Source organism: Myotis myotis, unplaced genomic scaffold, assembly GCF_014108235.1.
Source record: "Myotis myotis isolate mMyoMyo1 unplaced genomic scaffold, mMyoMyo1.p scaffold_m19_p_18, whole genome shotgun sequence".
Lineage (NCBI taxonomy): Eukaryota > Metazoa > Chordata > Mammalia > Chiroptera > Vespertilionidae > Myotis > Myotis myotis.
This window is the reverse complement of record NW_023416322.1, coordinates 23,108,158-23,131,034: the sequence shown is the minus strand read 5'-3', so window position 1 is coordinate 23,131,034 and position 22,877 is coordinate 23,108,158. Positions and strand designations below refer to the sequence as shown.

Here is a 22,877-nt window from a genome sequence, read left to right as displayed (position 1 = left end):
GGTGTTAGTTTTTGTCCATTGAGTATGATGTTGGCTGTGGGTTTGTCATATATGGCTTTTATTATGTTGAGATATGATCCTTCTATTCCCACCTTGCTGAGAGTTTTTATCAAAAATGGGTGTTGAATTTTGTCAAACGCTTTTTCTGCATCAATTGATATGACTATGTGGTTTTTTTCTTTCAGTTTGTTTATGTGATGTATCACATTTATTGATTTGCGGATATTGTACCATCCTTGCATCCCTGGGATAAATCCTACTTGGTCATGGTGTATGATCTTTCTGATGTACTGCTGGATCTTAGTTGCTAAGATTTTTTGAGGATTTTGGCATCTACGTTCATGAGGGATATTGGCCTGTAATTCTCTTTCATTGTGTTGTCTTTACCTGGTTTTGGTATTAGGGTGATGCTGGCTTCATAGAATGAGCGTGGAAGTGTTCCTTCCTCTTGGATTTTTTGTAGTAGTCTGAGGAGGATAGGTTTTAGTTCTTCCTTGAATGTTTGGTAAAACTCCCCTGTGAAGCTGTCTGGTCCTGGGCTTTTGTTTGCTGGAAGCTTTTTGATGACTGCTTCAATTTCTTCCATAGTTATTGGCCTATTGAGATTTTTAGATTCTTCCTGATTAAGTTTTGGAATGTTGTATTTTTCTAGGAATATGTCCATTTCTTCCAGGTTGTCTAGTTTGTTGGAGTAGAGTTGTGCATAGTATTTTTTAACAATCGTTTGTATTTCTGTGGGGTCAGTTGTTATTTCGCCTCTATCATTTCTGATTTTGTTTATTTGGGTCCTCTCTCTTTGTTTCTTGGTGAGCCTGGCTAGAGGTTTGTCAATCTTGTTTATCCTTTCAAAGAACCAGCTCTTATTTTCATTGATTTTCTGTATTGTTTTTTTGGTCTCTATGTCATTTATTTCTGCTCTAATCTTTATTATCTCCTTCCTCTGCTCACTCTGGGCTTTTCTTGTTGCTCTCTTTCTAATTCTTTGAGATGTAGATTTAGATGATTTACTACCATTTTTTCTTGTTTGTTGAGATAGATCTGTAGAGCTATAAACTTCCTTCTCAGGACTGCTTTCATTGTGTCCCATAGGTTTTGGATTGTTGTGTTTTCATTGTCATTAGTTTCCAGGATGTTTTCAATTTCTTCTTTGATCTCTTTGGTAACCCAATCAGTATTTAATAACATGCTATTCAGCTTCCAAGTGTTTGAGTATTTTGAGTTGTTTTTATTGTAGTTTATTTCTAATATTATGCCCTTGTGGTCTGAGAAGATGCTTGGTATGATTTCAATCTTCTTGAATTTGGGGAGACTTTGTGACCCAATATGTGGTCTATTTTTGAAGATGTCCCATGAGCACTTGAGAAGAACGTGTATTTTGTGGCTTTGGGGTGAAGTGTTCTGAAGATGTCGATTAAGTCCATCTGATCTAGTGAGTCATTTAGGATTGCTGTTTCTTTGCTGAGTTTTTGTCTAGCGGATTTATCCAGTGATATCAGTGGTTTATTAAAGTCCCCTACTATGATTGTATTGTTGTCGATCTCTCCCCTGATATCTTCCAGGAGTTTTCTTATGTATGTGGGTGCTCCTGCATTGGGTGCATATATGTTTATCAGGGTTATATCCTCTTGTTGTATTGATCCCTTTTGTATTATGAAGTGGCCTTCCTTATCTCTTGTTATGGCCTTCACTTTGAGGTCTATTTTGTCCGATATAAGTATTGCTACCCCAGCTTTTTTTTCATTTCCATTTGCCTGAAAGATATTTTTCCATCCCTTCACTTTCAGTCTGTGTGAGTCCCTTCTAATGAGGTGGGTCTCTTGTAGACAGCAAATATATGGGTCATGTTTTTTTATCCATTCAGCCACTCGATGTCCTTTGATTGGACCATTTAGTCCATTTACGTTTAAAGTTATTATTGAAAGGTACTTGTTTGCAGCCATTTCTATATTTTTGTGGCTGTTTTCTTTCTGGGCTTTTTAGTTTTTCTTTTTACACCAGTCCCGTTAGCATTTCTTGCATTGCTGGCTTGGTGGTGATAAACTCCCTTAGCCTTTTTTTGTCTGTGAAGCTTCTTATTTCCCTTTCAATTTTGAATGATAGCCTTACTGGATAGAGTATTCTTGGATTCAGTCCTTTGCTTTGCATCACTTTGTAGATTTCTGTCCATTCTTTTCTGGCCTGATGTGTTTCTGTTGAGAAATCATTTGATAATCTGATGGGGGATCCTTTGTAGGTAACTCTCTGTTTCTCTCTTGAAGCCTTTAAGATTCTCTCTTTGTCTTGTACATTTGCCATCGTTAATATGACGTGTCTTGGTGTGGGACTTTTGGGGTTCATCTTGCCTGGGACTCTCTGTACTTGTGTAACTTTTTTCTTCCCCATATCTGGGAAGTTTTCTGACATTATTTCTTCAAATAGATTTTCTAATCCTTGCTGCTCTTCTTGTCCTTCTTGCAGCCCTATTATGTGTATGTTACTTCGTTTCATGTTGTCCCGAAGCTCCCTTAGGCTCTCCTCATGCTTTTTAATTTTTTTTCTCCAGTTGCTCTTCAGATTGAGCTTGTTTCTCTGTCTTATCTTCTAACTCACTAATTCGGTCCTCTGCTTCTTCTAGTCTGCTGTTGAAACTTTCCATGGTGTTTTTGATTGTAGCTATATCACTTTTCATTTCTTCCTGATTCTTGCATAGGTTGTTGATTTTCTCATCCATCGGTGAATGAATTGTACAACCATTATTCTAAATTCTTTTTCTGTCATGTTGCATGCTTCAACTTCATTAATTTCCTTTCTTGGCGATTCCTCATTGTCTTTCCTCTGGGTGTTGTGTCGTCTCTTCATTCTGATTATCTCCCGATGATTCAAACATCGAGTTACGTGGGCCTGGGCTGTGTGCAGTGGGAGCCTCCCACCACCCTAGTGTCACTGAAGAGCTCTGACACCAAGATGTGTGGTTGTTGTGGGTTGGTGGGAACCAGGCTCGCTCAGAGTCAGTGTTGTCAGCGCTCAATGTGGCCTCGTACGCGCCCTTAGAATCAGGGACCCTGCCTGCACTGTGCTGAAACAGAGACCCCCCTGAAGCGTGTTGAAAACCAGAGCCCTCTAGCATGCGCCAGGAGTCAGAGTTACCCAAGAATCCAGTGTCAGAGTCTCTGTTGCTTCGTGCGACCTTGCCTTGAGAATCAGGGTCCCTGTGTGCCCTTGCACCAGGAATTGGAGTCACTGGCTCTTAGTGTGAATGCACAGGGAATCAGGATCTCAGGCACAGGTGATAAGAAACACAGTGAAGTCACTGGTGCTTGGTGCTGCCTCCTGCCCAGAGAATTGGGGTCCCTGGGCCTTTGCTACACGGGAAAAATTCCTGGTGTTCCTGCAATTGCTCCCAGCCCAGGGCTCCTGGAACAGGCAATGTGAGCAGGACCAGATCCCGGTGTTCGGGCGATTGCTCCCAGCCCAGGACTCCTGAGCCTGGCCCTACGCGCGGGATCAGTTCCAAGGTGCTCGCGCACTTCCAGGCTAAAGTTCCTGGAGCGCTGAGGCCCAGGCAAGGGGTGGGTCTATCAGTTAGTTACTCTGGTGCTGCCTGTGAGCCTGTGGGAAGGGGGGATGGGCTCTGTTACTCACGGATCTGCCGCGGGGATTTCTGAACTTTTGGTGTCCGCAGGTCTGTAGCTGTGGTCACAGGTCTCTGTCCCCAGTGGCTACAGGGTCCTGGTATGCGTCTGAGATCAGACTGGGTGGTGCTGAGGCCAGGATTCTAGTCTCAAGCAGCTCTGTTTCCCAAGATGGCGTGGTTGCCATGCCTGTGCTGGCCGCACAGGAGTGTCTGCGCAGGGAGTGGGACTCCGCCCCCTAAGACTGCCCGGTTTAGCAGCTCCTTAGAAGACCTGCAGAATGTAACTGTCCCTAGCTCATACACACACACCACACACGTCCACATACTCCTCTATCACTTCCTTGCGCTCTCACACTCTCTCCCTCCCTACCTTCCTGCTGGTCGCCATTTTTCAGAATCGCTCTGAGTTCTTATCAAGACTCCTGCATTTTGAGGGTCAGCTGAGTGACCTAGCAGATAAATCCTGTAGCCGAAAGTTTGAAAATTGAACCCTATTTCTGACCACCAGTGGCTTCAGTGACTATCCTAAAGACCAAGGTGATTTATGGTCCTCCTTTGCCATTAATGCCATTTCTGCCTTTTAGTGTAATTTTGTACTTTTAATCCAGTTAGTAACTCAGGGCAGAATTTTTATAAGTAAATGAATGTATGAGATCCCCTAATATTTATTGGTTTGAGTATCTTTAGCCTTAGTGCTCAACACTTATATTGAAAATATATCTTTAAAGGCAGAAAACTAATTTAAGTGGTAAATCATTTATAAACTATTAATCCCAGGCGCATGATGATAATTCATTCACTCATTTGTCCATTCATCCAGAACCTATTGAATCTGTTTCATGGTAATACCAGAGATAGGACAGTAAAGGAATTCACCCTAAAGGTTTGCACAGGTTAACTGGGAGACAGACATGTAAACAAATACTTAGGGTGCAGTGTGATGATACCGCACATGAGGTCAGGCAGGAACCATAGAGAAAGTGCTATGTTATGCCCATAGCACCTGGGATGAGTTTCCAGAGGGGCTGAGGCTGGAGAGGAGAATTGAAAGAGCCTTGCTTGGTAGACAATGAGAGGGCATTCCACACTGAGTAGGCTCATAGGTGCCAAGGTTTGGGCTGTTAAAAACCTGGGCATACTTAGAGGTGGAATGTATTGGCTAGAACAGTGCTGTTCACATTTATTTTTGCTCTCTTGGACCCCCTAAAAGACTTTGGAAAAGCTCTGTACCCTTTACACAGTCTAAGAGTGACATCTAAACATTTAATCATATGTTTCAATAGAAGAAAATAATATAAATTCTTCTATACTATTATAAATTTTTGATGTTTTAAAAATAAATTTTAAGTTTACTCTTCTAAATGTATCCTCAGTAATGTAACAATTGGATAATCACTATCATTTATTTAAAAAAATTTGTGGCCATGCACTTCTTTAACATTGGGGAGCTATTCACTGATTGTTTTTCTCTTTGAATTTGTGTTTCTACTTCATTTCTCCTATAGAACTTAATATTAATGGTGCATATACATGCTTATTTTTTTAAAGTCTCAGTTGGTCACCCATTGCTCTGCTAAAAACATATTTTGAATACAATAGTTTTTTGAATTAATACTTTTTTTAACTAAACTTTTAAATGTTGATACAGTGGTATATTTGCATGTAGTTGTAGGAATAATACAAATAGATTTCACCAATCCTTTACCCTTTTTCCTCAATGGTAGCATCTAACAAAACTGTGGTACAACAACACAAATAAGATATTCACATCAATACTGATAAGTTCTAAATTGTTGAAAATTTCTCTTCAATTGAGTTGGTTTTGGAACCGGTTACTTGTCCAAAATTGATAAAATCAACATTTTGAAGTGTTAATTGATGACTAGTAAACAAAATGGGAAATGCATATCTTAATGAGGTGTTTTTTTCCCCCATATTAGTTCTTGTGTCTGTGGTTGATTAATAGCAATTGTTGTAACAAGATAAGATTCAGCATTAGTTATATTGCTTTTTAAAAATTTGTAGCTCTAAGTACTGAGAAACTTTGTTTTTGGAGGGAGGGAGAAGAATTATTTTTGACTGAGTGGTTGGTAGTGCCAAGGCGGAAAATATAGGAAAAGGAGGAGTGAATGGGGAGCTGGTTTAGTTTTGGATATGTTGAGTTTGGGGTCATCTGAAGGGACGTAAACAGAAGAAGGAGGAGGAGCAGGACTTAGGGGTATACCAGCCACCAAAGGAGAGAGAGGTCTGAGAAAGTACCCTGTGGCCCACAAATACCAGAGCCGCAGAGATGAACTCAGCACCAGGGCATGCTGGCCAGGTTAGACAAGAGACTCGGTCACTCTCTGGCATGGGAGTTAGACACTCAGGTGTATCCTGGGCCAACCATCTTCCTTAATTGTTCTAGAAAATGTCTGTCCTGCCCAAGAACATTCCAACATCCAGGTAAGATCACAAGCAACATGCCCAGTGTGCATGGAACCCAAGAGACATGTGGGAGGGAACTTAAACCTGTCTCGTAAAGGGGGTTTAAACATACAGGATCTACAAATGAGTTCAGATAATGTGACCTTGTAGGGGGGAAAAAATCTTTGAATTATAGAGTGGAATATGGTTTCACATAAATAGGAACTAATTGGCTCTTGAGCAAGTTGCCTCTCTGGGCCTTAGTATCCTTATACATAAAATGGGGGTAATAAGCATGAGGAACAGTACCTGGCACATAGCACAGCCTCAGAAATGCTAGCTTCATTAGTAGCAGCAGCAATAACGGTGGCAGTGTAGAACGTTTCAAACATTGTGTGTCTGTGGTTGATCTTCCTGGGTTTGCTCACTTCCTTTCCAACCTGGAGACTTTGGTTAGGAAGAAGTCGAGGCTTGTCCTGGGAGACCCCCTCCAAATTACTGGGTGATGAAAAGGTATCCCATCCCTGAGCTCATCTCTGCTACTTCCACCTTTCCCGCCCCCTTCTCAGCAGTTGCTTTGCCTTCCCAGAGAGCTGTCCCTCCCATCTCACTTCCTTTCCAACCTGGAGAATTTGCCCTGGAGAGATGTTGGCTCCTTTACAAAGAGAAAAAAAGTGTGCTTAGGGGTCCAACTGCTTACAATGGTAGAGCAGCTGCTAAGAAGCAAAGGGAGCCGAAACCGGTTTGGCTCAGTGGATAGAGCGTCAGCCTGCGGACTGAAAGGTCCCAGGTTCGATTCCAGTCAAGGGCATGTACCTGGGTTGTGGGCATATCCCCAGTAGGAGATGTGCAGGAGGCAGCTGATCAATGTTTCTCTCTCATCGATGTTTCTAACTCTCTATCTCTCTCCCTTCCTCTCTGTAAAAAATCAATAAAATATATTAAAAAAAAAAAAAAGAAGCAAAGGGAGTCTCCTTACCAGCCAGTGAAGAGTGAGTGATGGGTGGCAGTTTGTGGGGATGGGTGGCTGTTGGGCAGGGTCTATGAATGTCACTGGGCCCAGGGGACCAAGGAGAGCAGCCATCTTGGGGTGATGCTGGAGGGACAGCTCTCTGGGGAAGGCAAAGCAACTGCGGAGTAGGGGGGCAGGCAAGGTGGAAGTAGCAGAGATGAGCTCAGGGGTGGGATACCTTTTCATCACCCAGAAATTTGGAGGGGGTCTCCCAGGACAAGCCTTGACTTCTTCCTAACCAAGAGGTTGCCATTGAGATTAGGGTGTTACATCAATTGTGCCACATTCATGCATAGTGTGGGTGAGGTCTCAGGGGCTGAGGCAGCCAGAGACTTGACAAGTGGAAAGTCTTTGGTAGTCTCTGCCAGGTTGTTTCAGCGAGTGCAGATGCAGAGAGCAGAGGAGGAGGTGGAAGAGTGTACAGGAGGTAAAGAGGGAAGAGCTGGTGTACCACCATTAAGTGGTTGGGCCACACAAAGGAGATACTGTCCCCTATCCATGGGTCTCTTTATGGTGCCTAAGCAGAGGGATTCTTTCTGGAGATGAGGAATAAATGAGGTATGTACACTGGAGATCACCATGTAAATAGGAGGAATTGTAGGATTAGTAATGAGATAGGCTACCTGACATGAACAAGACAGGCTACTTGGTTTGGTCTTGGAATCACCCACTGGCTGCTGTTGTAGATTATTTTATTGTCAGAAGACAGCATTCAGTAAGTGGGTTTATCCCAGGTGCACTTGGGTTTCGAACTTGGGTGAGCACTCTTGGATAGTGAAAATTTTGGACAAAATTACCCTAGGATATGAATTTCATGCCCTGAAATTGGGGTGTCCCAAAGGTAGGTTTATGCATTTATAAGTAGGTGAAATAAATAAGCATCTTTATGTGTGATTATTTATATATCAACTGGGGGCCCGGTGCACAAAATTCATGCACAGGGGTAGCGGGGGAGTCCCCTCAGCCTGATGTACACCCTCTGTCAAGTTCTGGGACCCCGGCCGCTCCAGGCCTAGGCACGGGCCTACAGGCTCAGGGTGGCCTGGCTCCTGAGGATGCCTGTCCCAGGGACTCAGGCCTTTTGGCGCAGGCACGTGTGCAAGCGGCCGCAGAGAGAGAACCTCCGCCGGCACCTGCACACGCACTCCAGGCCCCACCCCTGGCTTCTGCATGTGCCACCCCGCCCCCGGCTCCTTGGCACCTGTGTGCGCTCAAGTGCCTGCGGGGCCGGAACTTCCCCATTGTTGCCATGGCAATGTGGGGGAAGTACCTGCCCTACCCCTGGCTGCCTGTTGCCTGTGTATGCAAATTAACCCGCCATCTTTGTTAGGTTAATTTGCATACTCGCTCATTGGCTGGTGGGCGTGGCTTGTGGGCATCGTGGAGGGATGGTTAATTTGCATGTTTCTCTTTTATTAGTGTAGATAACCTTTATCTTTTCTTTCAAACTAGTAATCATTGATTACTTGGTGCCCAGAATAGTGCCTGACATAGAATAGATGCTCAGTGAATGCTAAGTTAATAAATGAATTATAGAAAATATTTTAATGCATATTCTGTAGTGCCTGAAATTCTGGCATACAGTGGTGTGTGTGTGTGTGTGTGTCTGAAGCACTTCCCTCATTCAGGAGCAAGGAAAGAATTACATCATAAATCTTCAATGCCTCAATAATAACATCTTCAGTTTTTAAAATCAGATTACTTTTCTCCTATGAGGTGGGAGTAGCTGGAGAGCCTGAAGGGCTTGACAGTTGTGGGTAGGAATGGCTAAAAGGGTATAAAGAAGAAAAAAAAAATAACACCAAATTGCAAAATCTTTATCCTCTACACATTCCTGTCTTGGTTTAGTCTTGCCCAGAATAAGGACTTCCTTCTAATGAGACCGCAGGCTATAAAACTAAGAAGCCAATTCAAGATTTGGAGATGAATGGTTTCTGGTCTGGTTCTGTTAAAAATGTGCTGCGTTTTCTAGCTCTCATGATTTTTTAAAAAACTTTCTCCATTTCTTTCTCTCCCTTGTGTATCAGTCCACTTCTACAGTTCTTTGCTTCTTCCTTGGACCCCCAGCCACACTTTGATATCTTTGTCCATTCGTGGTGAAAAGTGTATTTTAAGGAGTGTTTTTAGCTAGTAACTGGAAGTAATTATGTAGGCACCTGCAGACCAGCCCTCAACCTCCATGTTTTATGGGCATATAATATTCAGCCCTAAAAGTTTTACAGAACTGTTTTAAAGTCATTTCCATTTGTGTCCTTTTCTCAAACTGCCTGAGAGAGAGAGTTAGAGTTAGAGTTTGTTTTTAATGGAAGTGGCTTTGGGAATCATTTTCTTCACCACATGCAGCTCTGTCTGTCTTGGGATGAAGCTGGGAAAAGCCAGTTGGAAGCTGCTAATACAGCATCACTTTGGGAGCTTGACTGTCTGCTACTTAGATTTCATCTTTTAATCAGCAACTTCCCTCTCTTTTCTTCCCATTACCACACAGCAACCCTGTCTTACTTTGTTAGCTTCTCCCTGATAATCAAGGCTGAAAGGTCTTCTAAGGAAGCATGCTCCACTGGCAGTCCATTAAGCAACAGCTGTGTCACACATGGCCACCAGTTGCTAAATTGAGGAAGCCTATCCATATTATGTTCTATGTACAGTCAGTGGCACTGTTCAAGTCCCAGTGTATATATTCTGATATGCAAGAAATGAAATTCTTAATTATTCTTCTATAATTGAACTTAATTTCTATTTTGAATCCCTATGTTTTTGAGTGATAGAGATTTACTCTTACTAGTAGTTGAGTTTGTTTTGCCTGGGGCTGTATCTAATGTGTAGATGGCTTACAGATGCCAAGGCCATTTTATGTTATGTCATCAGGTGAGGCTGGCACCTGAGATGACCCTTGTTTCCATCAGGGTCCCACCTTCAGGGAGTCTCTGGGGGTCTCTCTGTCACCCTTCCCCCTAAGATACACTGGTCAGCCATTCTTCTCTAGACTGAGACCATGCACCCAGGAATCCATCACTAGAAGGAGGTAAGATCCCCCACCGTCAGGCCACATGCACTATTTTGAATCTTTATCTTTTTACCAGAGCCTTGGAAGGTTCTACTTAATCTGGACTCACCATCATCCATACATTCCCATTATTTTCTTTTTATTTCTTTTATTTTCCTCCAGATTAGGAGAATCTTTTCTAGGTTGAGATGTAGTGGTGACATTGCTAACGTGAGGCAAAGCTCACTATATCCTCCATTCATCCACCATGCTGGCTAAACCATGGAGGCCTCTCATGGCCCAAATGGCATAGACTTTGGAATCATCACAGCCAGAAAAGAACTCCTTTCCTTGCATTTCACTCTGTTCTGTATTTCTTAGTGAGGCAGTGGATGAATGAGGAGAATCTGGCTTCCAGAACTGGCAGTAGAGTAACAGGGTGAGGGGGAACAAGGAACGATTGAGGTGAAATACTAGTATTTCCAAATTGTAACTCTTCTATTTATACTATTGCTTCTTAGTTTTCCCTTCTTAGGTACTTTTGGTCTTGTCCATAAACAGCCTTGCTTACAGGTGTTGGGGAGGTGAACAAAGGCAGAGAGAGTCTGACAGTGTCTCAGAGTGAAGATTGAGGGGCCAAGGTATGGTTGAACCTATATTTTGGCATGTCTTTCTACTTTCTATTTTAACGTAGCAGGTTGGAGCAGAGAGCACAAAGGAAGGGATTCCATTACAAAGGAGGGGATCATGTCCTCCATGTTAACACCATATTTTATCTCTCATCTATGTTTTAATCTTCCAAGATGAGGAGAAACAAAAATGAAGAGTGGTTTTGAATATAGGAATATTCAAATACTGAATACTAGAGGCCTGGTGCATGGATTTGTGCACCAGTGGGGTCCCTCGGCCTGACCTGTGCCCTCTCACAATCCAGGACCCCCCTCAGGGGATGTCAGACTGTGGGTTTCGGCTCAGTCCCTGCAGGCCAGGCTGAGGGACCCCACTGGTGCACGAATCTGTGCACCCGGCCTCTAGTAGGCATATAAGATCTTTGGATAATCTCTTCCCACCCTCCCCTCTACCCCTACATCCCTCTGAGATACATTAGTCTGTTCCATGTTTCCATGCTTGTACATTGAGCATCTTCCCCCTGGTGGTCAGTGTGCGTCATAGTTACTGGCCGAATGGTCAAATGGTCACCTAGGCATATATATATCTAGAGAAGTGGGAAGGAAAATATCTGGAACGTCTGCCTGTTTGTGGTCACACTCTAGCTATCTTGATGAATGAAGGTGGTCAGGAAGAAGCCAATAAGGGTGGGGCAAATGAGCATGTGTGGCCAGCTGCATTATATAATTATAGTAATACTGACAAATGGTCCAGTACACACCATGAGTTACTTTGTACTAGAAAATAAGCAAACTACTTCTTTGTCCACATTACTCCTTCAATCTTCATAATAACCTTTTGAGAGTGAAACTCTTGTTATTACCATTGAACAGATCAGGAAATAGGCTTGAGAGCTTTCAAGGAATATTCCCAAAGGTAAGGGTCAGTACATTTCCAGCGCATGTCCACAGCCAGAGGAGCCCTGGACACTCTCCAAAGACTATCCCATGCGAGAGAGGCTTCCAAATGGCGGCGTAAGGACCCTCCAGTAGCCCTCAGTGCCTGACTGTTGCTGGCAATGAAAATGGAAGAAAGTATAGCAGCATCAGAGGTGATGCTGATTGGTTTGAATATTAATATAAAATAGTCCTGGAAAGTGGCAATTGTACTGTCATTTCATTATTCCTATGAAGTTCCTGGGAAAGGAGTGCACAGGCCCCTGAAAGGTGGGATTCTCAGGTCCTCAGACCCTCCCTGGTCCGACCATTTGGCGGACTCAGTTTTTATTTATTATTTACCATGTCTTGTTCCTTCCTCATGAAAAGAAGTGCTCACATTTGTCTTTAGATTTTGGACAGCAAGCCTTTATGCTTCCAGTAGACTTTGGCATGAAATGCGTGTGTGTGTGTGTGTGTGTGTGTGTATGACTAGGACCCACTCCTCTAATCCTATATAATAAAAGCCTGATATGCTAAGTGTCCGTTCATCCGTTCAACCAATCGAAGGGTAATATGCTAATGATATGCTAAGGCTGCTCAACTGCTCGCTATGACATGCACTGACCACCAGGGGGCAGATGCTCCAATTGGTAGGTTAGCTTGCTGCTGAGGTCTGGCCCACTGGGACTGAGCGAGAAGGGCCGGACATGTCCTGGAGCCCTCCCATGGTCCATCCCCAGCTGGCCAACCTCCCGTGTCCCTCCCTAGCCCCGATCTCATGCACAGGTGGGGTCCTTCAGCCTGGCCTGCGCCCTCTTGCAATCTGGGACCCCTCGAGGGATGTCAGAGAGCCGGTTTCGACCTGATCCCATAGGAGAGAGGAAGGAGGGGACAACCTGGTAGAAAGAAGGCCATGAGGATTACTAGGCAGTGAATCTGGCTCCTGGGAAAACCCAGGGCAGATCTGAGAGCAGAATGTCTGTGCTGCTCCTTCCCAGCTCTTTCCCTTCACCACCAGCTCCAGGGACATGGAAGTCTTGGAACACAAATTACAAGGCCGAGGTGGTGACAGTTCATGATAGCACACATTTCTTCACATGGAATTTATGATGGTCACACGCAGTCCTGCATGTTAGCTCTTAACGACCCCGGGTGAGAACAGGAAGGGAGCCTAGGGATGAGCCCTGCTAGCCCCTCATTCTGTAGATGGAGAGACAAGAGAAGGTCCAAGGGCAGAGCCATGGTCCTATAGCGAGTTAATGTCAGGATTGCATTCCATTTCTTTAAGTTCCAGTCCATTGTGGCTACCTAAACTCAGACTCATGGGCAGAATTACTATAAGAAGCACAGGACCTCAGGATTTTCCTTAATGTGTACTGTTGCACACAGCACTGCCTCCTAAATTAGCATATGCAACATTCTAACACACATATGGTAGCCAAGCTCATTACTATGTATTGAATGCAGATGATTTGGGGAAGAAGACCCATCTCTCTGGAATAAAAAATATTATCAGTAAGTGTGTTAAAAGACTTAAGTTTTTTCATTAGAATTTAAGTGCTGTCTTGTTAAATCTATATTCTCCTGTTTGGGGATTGTGCATTAAGAGTGTTACGAAGGCTAATTTTTAAGTTGATAATTTTGTATGGCCCGCAAATGATGTTATAAATATCTTAATGGCCCTTGGCAGGAAAAGGTTCCCTACCCCTGCCTTAGAAGCTGACATTGAACACTTGCTAATTTATGAGAAGACATAACTAAATATTAGAGGGCTGCCATTCCTTACATGCTCAGAGATGTTTTCCAAACCTTCTACTACAGGTGGCGTTGTTCTCAACCCGGCCTATTACGGGATGCCTGGTCATACCAACATCATGGTCCATGAGGTGGGGCATGTCCTGGGACTCTACCATGTCTTCAAAGGGGTCAGTGAAAGAGAATCCTGCGATGACCCCTGCAGGGAGACAGTGCCCTCCATGGACACAGGAGATCTCTGTGCCGACACTGCGCCCACTCCCAAGAGTAAGCTGTGCCAGGACCCGGAGCCTACCAACGACACCTGCGGCTTTACCCACTTTCTGGGGGCTCCGTTCAGCAACTATATGAGCTACACAGGTATCACAGTCTCAATGTGCTTGTTTTTAATGAAGATGATGTGGGGAGTATGGGGGCTGGGAGGGTGGACATGCAGGAGGTGGAGAGGATTTTCAGGCAGTCATTTATGCCTGAGCATTGAAGTATATTTATCATGGGATACTCTTTTCTTCATGTCTTTGAAGAACTTAAAGAAATTTTGAGATATGTAGGGATCTCATTGACTAGATTTTCTGTCACTGGAGATGAAAAGAAAAACACACTTCTACATGGGACATTTGGAAAAAGGGCCTAAACCATAAGCTTTCTTGAGCTGCCTTTGATTTCTACAACCTGAATATTCCTGTCCTTATCCATGTTCTTAGGCATTTACTTTGAAAGAATCTAATAGTGATGGGGAGAAGGTTTCTGGGTTAAGGTGGTTCTTTGTACTATTTTTGAAGTTGGTCAAGAAAATGGCCTTCATTAATTTTAAGCTCAGGATATCTTTTCATTTTATGTTATTTTAAAGTATCAGATTCTTTTCTTCCAACACTAGTCAAGTACTGATTACCTCCCTCCCCCAAATGGTGCCATTTCATTTAAAAAATACTTTCCTGGGCTTGGGAACAAAATGTATTGCCTGGTCTTGTTATCCTGGATTATGCTTCTTCCTTGTCCCTTGACACCTTCCTCATTTCTGGCCAAAAATAATACTAGTCATAGTATTATTCCTCATAATGGACTCAAATTTATCATTTATTACTAAAATTAAGGACAGGTTTGATTTAATGACATATTCCAATATTGAAGGAAGGAGGTAATTTTTCTGTAAGTTCCATGGACTTGTTTGGTGATAAGTTCTAGAACTATCCAAAAAATAAAAGTAAATCAACCATAGAACCTTGCTATGCCTTTGGAGGGAAGAAGGGGTGGTGAGCTGGTCCTGTCTGTTGCCGATCAATAAACTTTTATCCAAGTCTCATTTCAGTGTATAATTCTGGTGCATCACATTCATAAGAACCAGCCTCCCTTCTTTCCCCAACAAGGTCACAGTGGTCCTTACCAGGGCAGAGCAACTGGACAGTGGGCTGCAGAGGGCAGAGCTGTTTAAGTCCCGCTTTTCAAGTGGGCAGAGGAAACATCTAAGAAGCAGGGTGCAGCCCTGGCCAGTGTGGCTATGTTGGTTGGGCATCATCCTGTGCACCAAAGGGTTGCTTATTTGATTCCCAGTTAGGGCACATGCCCTGCTTGTTGGCTTGATCCCCAGGTGGGGGTGTGCAGGAGACAGCTGATCGATGTTGTGCTCTCACATTAATGTTTCTCTCTCTCCCTCCACCTTTCTCTCCAAAAAGCAATAAAAATATTTTTTGTTAAAAGAAGCAGCAGGGGTGAGTGTTTGACTTGTGTACTCTTATTTAAAAAGGCCCTGAAACTAAGATAACTCCCTTTCTATTGCTGGAAAAAACAACAACACACACATGGGAGATTTTGCCAGCTCTGAAAGTGAGGTGGGGACTACAGTTCCAGTCCTGCTGCCTCCTTGACATTAGGCACTGTCTCCCCTTGAATATCTCCACTGAATACTCACTAACTCTGGCCAAAGTCACTGGGAATGGAGCAGGTGACTGCAACTCCACAAATGTTCTTGAATAAAAAGGCCATATGCTGAAAACACTGCCGCCTTGTGGATCCCCAAATAGGCAGCCATTAGCTTAGAGCAGCCCTGGACCCCTGGGCCCACCTGGCCCAGCCCAATATCAAGGTAATGGCCAGGTTTAGATACAGCAAGTGCTATTCTCTGTCTTCTCTTTCCCATTTCCAGCATAGATACTTTCTGGAACAGAATACGTTTATCCATTTAACAGGTGTTTATGGAGCCTATCAAGTATGGGGTGTTGTGTTAGGGGCTGGTGACACAGGTGTGAACGAGGCAGAACTTGTCCCGCCAAGGTGGACTTTGCAGGCTAACACCTCTATCTCCCCTGTTCCTTTTTTTGTCCCCGCAGATGATGACTGCACTGACAGCTTCACCCCTAACCAAGTGGCCCGAATGCATTGCTATTTGGACCTTGTGTATCAACAGTGGAGTCAAAGCCGAAAGCCCACCCCCATTCCCATCCCACCCATGGTCATCGGGCAGACCAACACATCCCTCACCATCCACTGGCTGCCTCCAATTAGTGGAGTCGTGTATGACAGGTGAGAGGTCCTTGCCATGGCCGAGCTGGCCTGTTTCCTCTTTGGCTTTTCTTCTGCATCTCAGGGGAAGGTGTGAAGTCAGGGGCACCCCAGTGGGAGCTGTGAACATGAGCAGCCACTGAGCGCTGCCTCCATCTTGCTGCCCATCTCCGCAGCAAAGCCCATGGCTCCGCACCTCAGCGCCTGTGCTCACTCCTCAGCCAGGGGCCTGGCAGATGTTTCCTGTGGAATGTCACCTCTGGCCAGCTGCCAGGAGCTATGATGAGGTTGACAAATCTGATCAAGGTCAGCCCTTCTCAGTGCAAGGTGGCACAGAGGCTTCTACTTGCACAGTGGTGTTGGGGGCAGGGAAGTGAGCTGTGCTCTTCCAGTCAGTTCTGGGGGTGGGTGGGTTGGTGACAGGCTACCTACAAGCTGTGCATCAGGGGCTTACCTGGATTATGTGGGCATCTGTTACCCTCTCTGCCTCCAGGTGTACCTGGTGCCTGCCCCATTTATGGCTGCCCTCTCGTGGAGCAGTCATTATCTGTTCATCTTTGTATTTGCCCTACTCGACTGGCAGCTCCTTGGGGGCAGGAGCATCTGTCTTTTGCATCTTTGTCCTTTGATCTGCCACAGTAGATACCTAATACCTGCCTATTGAAGAGAATCATTATACCTAAATTAGCTTTTATTTGTCCTTTACATATTGGTATAAATGAACATTAGGGACATTTTTGTCCAAAGGAGAGAAGGTAGGAAAAGATGACATCTGACAGTTGGCGGGAGGATGGGGGAATGAATGTTTTAACGAGAAGGATGAGAACCCCACCCGTGACCCGTGTGGGCCTCCACTTTCCAATCCTGCACTGTATTCCGAGAGTGGCGGTGGTCTGTCTGGTTCTTCTATGTGGGAGGCATTGCGCCAGACATCTCACCTGCAATTTCCTCATTTAGTCCTTATAAGCACACTCCTGCTGTGTAGGTGCGACATACACATTGAAGCATAGAGAAGCACTTGGGGCTTGCCTGAGCCCCCACAACTACAGAGGTGAATTTGGGGACATCCAGTGAAACTTCAGAAGTGGGGAACATGGAATATATTATTTCTTTTCATTTAGGGTTTTTTCATTATCAGGTAGACACCTCCCTCTCTGTGTCCCACTTTCCCTCGGGTGTCAGGCCCAGCCAAGATGCTGGCTGTCCCTGGAGCATGTTTCCTTGTGCCCCAGCTTTCCCAGAGCTGGGAGGGGGGAAGGGGACAGGGAGACACAGGGGTGAGGCAGAGAAGGTGAATAATTTTTCCAAGTTGTGATCCATCCTTCTGGGATCTTGCCACCTGTCCTTGATACCTTGATGACATCATTTGGACCCCACAGTTTTATAAAGCACTTTTTTTAATCCTCACCCAAGGATATGCTTTTTTAAATTGATTTTTAGAGAGAGGGGAAGTGGGAGGGGGGCATCAATGAGAGAGAAACATGGATTGGTTGCCTCCCGTATGTGCCCTGACCTGGGATAGATCCCATAACCTTTTTGGCATATGGGATGATGCTCCAACCAACTGAGCCACCTGGCCACTGCCTATAAAGCACTCTTGACTGTCCCAGTACCACAGTGCTCAGGGTCTCCCTTTGTCAGTTGGCTCATATCCCTGTGATGGTGTAAGAATTGGCTTCTGACGGAGCCCACGCCATCTTAAAGGGGAGGGCAGCCTCTTCTAGGAACTCATTAGCACCACCACCCAGACAGGCCTTGGATACTGCCCGCGACCCGGCAGCCACTCCAGCCAATATCCTGCTGCCCACCCGCAGACTCGCAGACCCTGGGATCTCCACCTCCAAAGGTGCACCGCGCCCGCAGCAGTAAGTGCAGCCTCCCCTTCCCCAGCGGCAGACCTCCGCATTCACACATCTCCAGTGCTTAGGTCTCCGAGGCACACCACTCCATAGACTTCTCTTAGGAGTCACTGTGAGCCCCAACTGGGTGTGATTTTGTGCAGACACGGGCGCACTGCCCCCCAGTAGTAATTCTGAATTCCTTCTGCCTGAATAACTGTTCACACACACCCAGCTGTGCAATTTCAGCACCAGGGCCCTTCAGCGCCAGGGCCCCTCAGAGTGCATCAGAGGTCAGCGCCGGCGAACTGCACTGTCACAGTTGCTCACTCCCCCTGAACCCATCTATCCACAGGGCATTTTGGGAAGTTGCAGTGAGCCTCTGCTGGGTCCGATCCTGGACTAATAGGGACACACTCCCCTGGGCAGTAGAAATTCTGAATTCACCCATCCTGGATACCTGCCCAAAGACACCTTGATTAAGTGTTCCAGGGCCCTTCAGAGTGCTTCAGTGCGCCTGCACTAGCAAACTCACTGCGGGTGCTCCTGTGTGCCACCACTGGGAACGGACGCCTATCCACCATAGGTGCATCAGCAAAAACTGAGGTTCCCCACTCCACAACTGCAGAACTCTGGAGACTACAATTGCATGCTTTTCTAGCGTGCAGGTCTCCCAAGACCACCGCTCCACAGACAGCCCTGGGGCGCCGCTGTGAGCCCCGCTGGACACACACTTAAAGAGGGAGGCACTGCTGGGCTGTAGAAATGCTGAATTCCCTCTTCTGGGATACCTGCTCACAGACACTGCAATCCAGTGGCTTCAGTGCCAGGGTCCTTCAGAGTGTGTCAGTACACCCTGCTGGCAAACACATTAGAGGTGCCCCTGTGAACTGCCGCTGGGATTGCGTGTATCCAACCATGGAGGCAGCAGCAAAAGCTGAGCCTGCTCACCCCTCAACTACAGAACTCTGGACACCATAGTCATGCCTTTCCAGAACTCAGGCCTCCGGAGCCCCACCACCCCAACGGATGGTTCCTGGGTGCCATTGTGAGTCCCCGCTGGGCATGCATGATTTCAGCCAAGGGCACAAGACAGCAAAAACTGAGACACCCCCTCCATGGCTGATAACTTCTAGACACCTCAGTTGCGCCTTTCCAGCTTGCAGGCCTACATCAAGAGAACCCAAATAGCTCAAGTAGGGAGCTACACTAGACTACCAAGCCCAGGAGACCTGAGAGGTCACACCAGTAGCACCATACCCAAAAGAAATTGGGTAGCAAAGCAATCGGAGCTACAATTAAAACATTAAAGCAAAACATGGGAAGACAAAAAAGCAACCCACAAAGGAAAGAAAAATAGGAATCGCCGGAAAGGGAGTTAAATGAAATTGAGGCTACTAACTTACCAGAGAAAGAATTCAGAGTAATGGTTATAAGGATGCTCAAATGGCTGGATGACAAATACACACAACTCAATGAGAATTATAAGGAGCTGAATGAGAATGTCACCAACATGAAAAGGAACCAAGAGGAAATGAAGAACGACATAGCTGCAATAAAGAACACAATGGAAGGCTTAAACAGAAGACTAGAAGAGGCTGAGAACTGCATCAGTGAATTAGAAGACAAGGTAGGAAAAAAAACACAAACACAGGAGCAACTAGAAAAAAACTTAAAAAGCAAGAGGAGAGCCTAAGGGAGCTTTGGGACAACGCAAAATGAAACAACATTCATGTAGTAGGAGTACCAGAAGGAAAGGAGGAGAAGCAAGGAATAGAAAACCTGTTTCAAGAAATAATGACAGAAAACTTCCCTGATACTGGCAAGAAAAAACTACACAAGTCCAAGAAGCACATAGAGTGCCAAACAAGATGAACCCCAAAAGACCAATACCAAGACACATCATAATTAAATTGGCAAACAACAACAACAAAGTAAGAATCTTAAAGGCTGCCAGAGAGAGACAGAAAGTTACCTACAAAGGATCTCCTATTAGAATATCAGCTGACGTCTCAACAGAAACACACCAGGCAAGAAGGGAATGTAATGAAATATACAAAGTGATGCAAAGCAAGGGAATGAATCCAAGAATACTATACCCAGCAAGGCTATCACTCAAAATTGAAGGTGGAATCAGGAGCTTCACAGACAAAAAAGGGCTAAGAGAGTTTATTACCAACAAGCTAGCAATGCAACAAATGCTAAAGGGACTGCTGTAAAAAGAAGAAACAGAAAGACAAGAAGAAACACAAACATTAAGAATAAAAATGACCACAAACAAGTACTTTTCAATAATAACATTAAATGTAAATGGATTAAATGCTCCAATCAAAAGACACAGGGTAGCTGAATGGATAAAAAAACCATGACCCATATATTTGCTGTCTGCAAGAGACCCACCTCAGAACAAAGGATTTACACAGACTGATAGTGAAGGGATGGAAAAAATTTTTTCACGCAAATGGAAATGAGAAAAAAGCTGGGATTGCGATACTTACATCTGGCAAAATAGACCTCAAAGTAAAGGCCATAACAAAAGATAAGGAAGGCCACTACATAATACTAAAGAGAACATTTCAACAAGAAGATACAACTCTGGTGAACATATATGCACCCAATACAGGAGCACCCAAATACATAAAACAACTTCTGGAAGCTATCAAGGGAGAGATCGATAGCAATACAGTCATAGTAGGGGACTTTAATACCCCACTGACACCACTGGATAAATCCTCTAAACAAAAATTCAGCAAAGAAATAGCAATCCTAAATGACACACTAGATCAGATGGACTTAAGTAACATCTTCAGAATATTTCACCCCAAAGCTACAGAATGTACATTCTTCTCCAGTGCACATGGGACATTTTCAAAGATAGACCATATATTAGGACACAGGCAAAGTCTCTTCAAATTCAAGAGAATAGAAATCATAACAAGCATCTTCTCAGATCACAATGGCATAAAACTAGAAATCAACTACAATAAAAACATTGAAAAAAATCAAACACTTGGAGGGTAAATAGCATGCTATTAAACAATGACTGGGTTACCAGAGAGATCAAAGAAGAAATAAAAAGCATCCTGGAAACAAATGACAATGAAAACACAACAATCCAAAATCTATGGGACACAATGAAACCAGTCCTGAGTGGGAAGTTCATAGATCTACAGGCTAACCTCAAAAAAAAAACAAGAAAAACTGGTAATAAATGATCTAACCATACAACTCAACAAGTTAGAGCAACAAGCAAAGCCCACAGTATCCAGAAGGAAGGAAATAATAACGATCAGAGCAGAAGTAAATGACATAGAGACCAAAAATACAACACAAAAGATCAATGAAACCAAGAGCTGCTTCTTTGAAAGGATTAACAAGATTGATGAACCTCTCGCCAGGCTCACCAACAAACAAAGAGAGAGGACCCAAATAAACAAAATCAGAAATGAAAGAGGTAAAGTAACAAAGGATTGTCAAAAAATACTACGAACAACTCTACTCCAATAAACTGGACAACCTCAACGAAATGGATACATTCCTAGAAAAATACAAGCTTCCAAAACTCAATCAGGGAGAATAAAAAATCCTGAATAGGCCAATAACTACTGATGAAATTGAGACAGTAATCAAAAAGCGTCCAGCAAACAAAAGTCTGGGACCAGATGGCTTCACAGGGGAGTTATACCAAACATTCAAAGAAGAACTAAAGCCAATTCTTCTCAGACTATTCCAAAAAATTCAAGAGGAAGGCACACTTCCAAGCTCTTTCTATGAAGCCAGCATTACCCTAATCCCAAAACCAGATAAAGACACCACAAAGAAAGAGAATTACAGGTCAATATCCCTGATGAACATAGATGCAAAAATCCTCAACAAAATTCTAGCAAATCGGATCCAGCATTACATTAGAAAGATCATACACCATGACCAAGTGGGATTTATTCCAGGAATGCAAGGCTGTTATAATATCTGCAAATCAATAAACGTGATACGTCACATAAACAAGTTGAGAGACAAAAATCACATATCGATTGATGCAGAAAAGGCATTTGACAAAGTCCAACACCCTTTTCTGATAAAAACACTCAGCAAAGTGGGAATAGAGGGATCATACCTTAACATAATAAAAGCCTTATATGATAAACCTACAGCCAACATCATACTCAATGGGCAAAAACTAAAACCATTTCCCTTAAGAATAGGAAAAAGACAGGGATGCCCACTTTTACCACTCCTGTTTGACATAGTACTGGAATTGCTAGCCAAAGCGATCAGAGAAGAAGAAGAAATAAAAGGCATCCAAATTGGAAAAGAAGAATAAAATTGTCATTACTCGCAGATGATATGATACTGTACTTAGAAAACCCTAAAGACTCCATCAAAAAATTATTAGACCTAATAAATGAATTTGGCAATGTAGCAGGATATAAAATTAACACCAAGAAATCCATGGCATTTTTATACGCCAATAGTGAACTCACAGATTGAGAAATTAAAAAAACAATCCCATTTACCATTTCACCAAAAAAAAATTAAGATACCTAGGAATAAACTTAACTAAAGAGGTAAAAGACCTCTACCCAGAAAACTACAGGACATTGAAAAAAGAGATAGAGGAAGACATAAACAGATGGAAGAACATACCATGTTCATGGATTGGTAGAATCAACATCATAAAAATGTCCATACTACCCAAAGCAATCTATAGGTTCAATGCACTCCCCATTAAAATACCAACATCATATTTCACAGATCTAGAAAGAACTCTCCAAAAATTCATCTGGGATAAAAAAACAAAAACCCGAATAGCTGCTGGGATCCTGAGAAAGAAGAACAAAGTAGGAGGGATCTCAATACCAGATATCAAGCTGTATTACAAAGCCACTGTTCTCAAAACTGCCTGGTACTGGCACAAGAACAGACATATAGATCAATGGAATAGAATTGAGAACCCAGAAATCGACCCAAACCACTATGCTCAATTAATATTTGACAATGGAGTCAAGAAAGTCTCTTCAATAAATGGTGCTGGGAAATTTGGTCAGACATGTGCAAAAAAAAAAAAAAATGAAACTAGACCACCAACTTACACCATACACAAAAATAAACTCAAAATGGATAAAGGACTTAAACGTAAAATGGGAAACCATAAAAATATTAGAGGAATCCACAGGTAGCAAAATCTCAGATATATGCCGAAGGAATTTCTTCACTGACACAGCCC

General features: G+C 43.8%; 1 protein-coding gene across 1 annotated transcript in view; it reads left to right on the top strand.

Moving 5' to 3' along the window:
• The window catches only part of PAPPA2 (pappalysin 2), a 241,901-nt gene that overhangs the window by 94,113 nt on the left and 124,911 nt on the right, over nucleotides 1-22,877 (top strand). Inside the window, exons 4-5 of the mRNA XM_036344757.1 lie at nucleotides 13,383-13,676; nucleotides 15,644-15,836. Coding sequence (XP_036200650.1) covers nucleotides 13,383-13,676; nucleotides 15,644-15,836 — 487 coding nt within the window. The remainder of the gene's footprint in view (nucleotides 1-13,382; nucleotides 13,677-15,643; nucleotides 15,837-22,877) is intronic.